The following is a 4,050-nucleotide window of genomic DNA, read 5'->3' on the forward strand; positions in this document are numbered from 1 at the left end:
ATACAAGTCAACAATCAATATCGCGCTCACGGACATGCCGCTATAAGTTCCATAGCTCTAGGCCCGATCTCATACGCTAGAAGTAACTAATCTCCTTTAGTCGCAAGATTTCTGTTACCCTAGAGCATCTTAGAGACTACAAAGACCTTATCACAACTGCAACAAGCGATCTCGAGGTGCGATTCAAAACTACTGACGGAAAGTTCCAATCTTTAGTAGAGCGTACTACGTCAAGCTCTGCAATAACAGAACTTCAAAGCTTAAAGGACAAGCGCTCAAGCACACAAAAATGCCTCCAGATTTGCGTTCAGTTCTCCAAGCTTATCCGGCAGCTTCAGTCATCATCAGCGAAGGATCTTCCCCAAGGCTTAGACAGCATACCTAAGAAGACCACGAACAATGGCGTACGAGAATTGGAAACTGTTTCACAATCTGGTAACAAAAAACCATTTGGTAACTTGTCTCCTGAGAGTAATTTAAACAGTGGTGATATTAGGTCGATCAGATCTGAGGAAGCTGATAACCAGTCTTTCTACACTGGCTCCTGTGTGTGAGGTAGCGTTTGAGCTAGTGTCTGAAGAAAACTTTGCCGATAACCTTAAACGTATTCTCGAGGCTTTCCATGTGGATCTGAAGCAGTTTACGGGACTTTGATAGGGAAACAGCTGACAGCGATTTTACAGGCGAAAGAAACGCGAAAAAGGATACCGAAGAAAATCACTGATAGGTTCACCTTCTATCAGAATTCTCTGAATGAATAAGATTCACGGCGTGTCTATGATCAGGATGAAATGAATCTCTCTTATTTGGAGAACTGGTTGGTCAAGAGCAACAGCCCTCCACTTGCTCTTGAGGACGCTTCAGGACAGCTAGACATCGATATGTACGAAAAGCCAATCCCGAGCGAGATGAAAACTGATGGCGATTCAAACTACAAAGATGACAGTAGTGCAACACTTGACCGTGAGGTAGAAAGAGACGACAAAGAAGGAGAGAACTACTCGAGAAACATAGATGTGGCAAGATTTCCAAGACTGTGCCTTGTTATGCAAAGTCTTGTTGAAGACCAGCCTTTCCAAGAAACGATAGTGAGTTTGAGGGAGTTCCTCTTACCCATTGGCCTTCTTAGGGATATCTTATCAATACCCAGAAAGAATATCACATACGAGTCGAAAGGGAATTATGGTCTTTTGAATGTTTTTCAGATCCTGCTAGAGGATCTGACCGGGCTGGAATGGGATTGGTGGCCGTTTCCACCTCCGATGAGTCCACTCATCGATGGCGATACACGAGTATTTTGGCGATGCGTAAAAATTTCTTATCCACAAGTGTTCGTTGCATTGACTACGAAAGCTTTGTGGAACATTTTGCTGGCGAACATTGAAACCTGCACAAAAACGTATCCTTGAGGGCATCCTGAAAGAACCTTGAGGAATATCTCAACATCCACTTTCCTGCGCTTCGCTTTTGTCGCAAACAATTGAGACCAATCCATATGTTAGGTCAGCGCTAGTGTTAGGCAATCAGCCACAGTTAGCTTCCCTTCCGCTCAGCAGAAGCCTTGCTTCTACTGCTGTTCCTTCTCTACCTGTAAATAGCGATCTAGTCTCGTTATCTGCCGATAGCACAGTTTCTTTCCAAACATCCAGTGGAACTCCCCCAGTATCTGACCATACAGCCTCTAAGTCAAGTAGCTATCAGCAAAAGAAGCCATTTTGGCTCATCTTCAAGATTGAAGGGTCAAAGAACTTTGCCGATTGGGATCAATTTGGGGACGAAAAACTCACCATCGACCGTCTATTTCAACAAACGCTGAGACAACGGCAAAATGGGTTGAGAGAACAGTTCCGATTGTGGGTTTCGTATGGGCAACTTGGCTATTGGGAGTTCGTCAAGGTGAGATTGCAAAAATCCTTATATGAAGAAGTCTAGTAGTGCCGTCAGCTTCAGAAGACACGGCGGGGCCGACTCGTTGACCGAGGGGTCGACCTTCCTGAGACACTGGATTAATGGATATACCCCCCGCCCACCAATAATAACGGCATAAGATCCATGGATATCAAGACACGAGTTTGAGGAAATAGTTAAGTCATGTATCACGCCATGTTAGCTTGATTTCCTCCCCACTTTCTTCAAATTCCACGATCGTGCTTGCCCGAATGCCGACTCTAAACGTCTTGTAAGCACTTTGCTGAAGCGGGATACTAAGTTTATGGTGGATAGTTCTAGTGGTGGCGAAGATTATGTTTGGGGCATCCATGTAAGATACTCGGTATCTGTGCAAGTTATATGTTGTTTGGATTTATGTGGTAATCCTCGCAACTTCTCTTGGTCTCTAGATTTGGTAGAAAAAGAAACATCCAGATGATCTTTAAGGTGCATCGGTACCGTTGACTGTTATAGGTATTTTCATGTCGACATTTCAGGCTAGTACGGGAATTCCAAAGCGACTACGATAGCAGCTTTATTTATCTATCTTCATACCAGTGAAACCTTCGATGGATATGCTCAATGTGCTATTGAGACCTTCTACATCATAGACTCTATACAATAGCATCTTATTCGCTTTCCTTATGACATCGGGTACATCCATGAATTTTGATAATATGAATGAGCGTGCTAATTTGATTTTGCAACGCAGCATTTGCATCCCAGCTGCGAGGTTGAGCATCTAGTTAACGCTCCCAAAAGACCGTTAGGATGCATCACAGCAGATTTCCACAGTTTTTCTCCAGCAATTAGACATAACTTGGGATTTATTACTATGGCTTGCAATAGTATTTGAGCACGCTATGATACTGAGGGTCACCGCATAGCAAGTGACGTTAGTATGTACTAGTCCCCGAGGTCGCTGTTTGCAATAGTTACTCCCAACCAGCGAGACTGCTGGGCTGTACACTTCCCTAGTGGAAAAGGTATCTAAGTCCAGTCACGCAATTTTCTCCAAAATCACTTTCCGCTAGGCCTCTCGATTCTTTCAGTGATCCCTTAGGCTGCCAGTAGAAAGGGGGCAATCGATGAGGGGTCCATCGATGGCGTTGACGAAACAATCGGCAGCAATTGTTGCTGGAGGTTGATGGGCTACTGAAAAGACAATTGAAGGATGTTTCATACCAATCAAAGGTCTCAAGTTATGGACGTGTGTGCAGGAAACTCCGAAGGTTCTAAGTGTAAACATATCGCATTGCACTGCGCATCCCTGCACGTAGGGGCGGACGTTACTAACTACAGTAGAAACTGCTAGTTAGAGCTTTGTCACACAGCCTCAGCTCTTTAAAGATAACGCAGTTGCACACTGCAGGCCACTAAGTTTTCCGAATTCTTCTTTGTTAGCATCCTAAGTCCTTTCACTAAACTGAGAGATGTACACACCGAGCCGGTCAAGCTCAGAGTGCCCGCAGACAGATGCTATATGTCTTCATACAATGGCTATAACTTCTTTGTTCTAAGTACTGGTAACCATAGAGGCTCTTTAAATAAGCAGGCTAAGCACTTGAAAAGAGTCGAGCACGGGTATGTTGCCACCGCAGTTGTTATTGCTGTGCACAGAATACCCAGCAAAGTTTATATATTTGCTGTGAATTTGCTATATAAGATTCTCAAGAGGTAGCAACAGTTAGCAAGGATATATAGGAATTTGGTTTGTCCTATGTGCTTGTAGATTAACGGCTAAGGTGCGTTGGCAATGTTGGTGGTTTGTCGCACAGGGCTGTGATGTGGTATCTGCACCACCACATCAAGCTTTGATAGCACAACCTGTGGGTCGTATGCGACTAGATCAGCTGCTCTGAAGCCAGCTTGGATATTCCCCTTTGTAATAGACTGCTTTTGAGCAGTCTCGAAGGCTGGTAGGAAGGTCTCCTTGTTAATATAGTTAGTGCGGTTGCGTGCCAAGCCCGAAACAGCGTCGCCGTACTTGCGCTTTAACGGCGAGAGGCAGGCGACGTCAAGGGGCTGCAACAGGTGAGACGAGCGCGCAGGCATGCAGAGAAGAACAATATTCTTCTCCTTGCAAAGATCTTAAAAATCGACCGAGCAGTGGCTCTCATG

At 44.7% G+C, this 4,050-nt stretch overlaps 1 protein-coding gene across 1 annotated transcript; it reads left to right on the top strand.

The window, feature by feature from the left end:
- Positions 1-100: 100 nt before the first annotated feature.
- COCCADRAFT_31505 (uncharacterized protein) lies at positions 101-2,010 on the top strand (the record flags this gene model as incomplete). The annotated part of the gene is made up of 5 exons (XM_007720690.1): positions 101-546; positions 763-1,088; positions 1,206-1,399; positions 1,599-1,896; positions 1,936-2,010. Coding segments are annotated over 5 exons (1,339 nt in total), but the record flags the coding sequence as incomplete, so codon positions are not given.
- Positions 2,011-4,050: the final 2,040 nt, after the last annotated feature.

This window comes from Bipolaris zeicola, assembly GCF_000523435.1.
Source record: "Bipolaris zeicola 26-R-13 unplaced genomic scaffold scaffold_576, whole genome shotgun sequence".
Classification (NCBI taxonomy): Eukaryota; Fungi; Ascomycota; class Dothideomycetes; order Pleosporales; family Pleosporaceae; genus Bipolaris; species Bipolaris zeicola.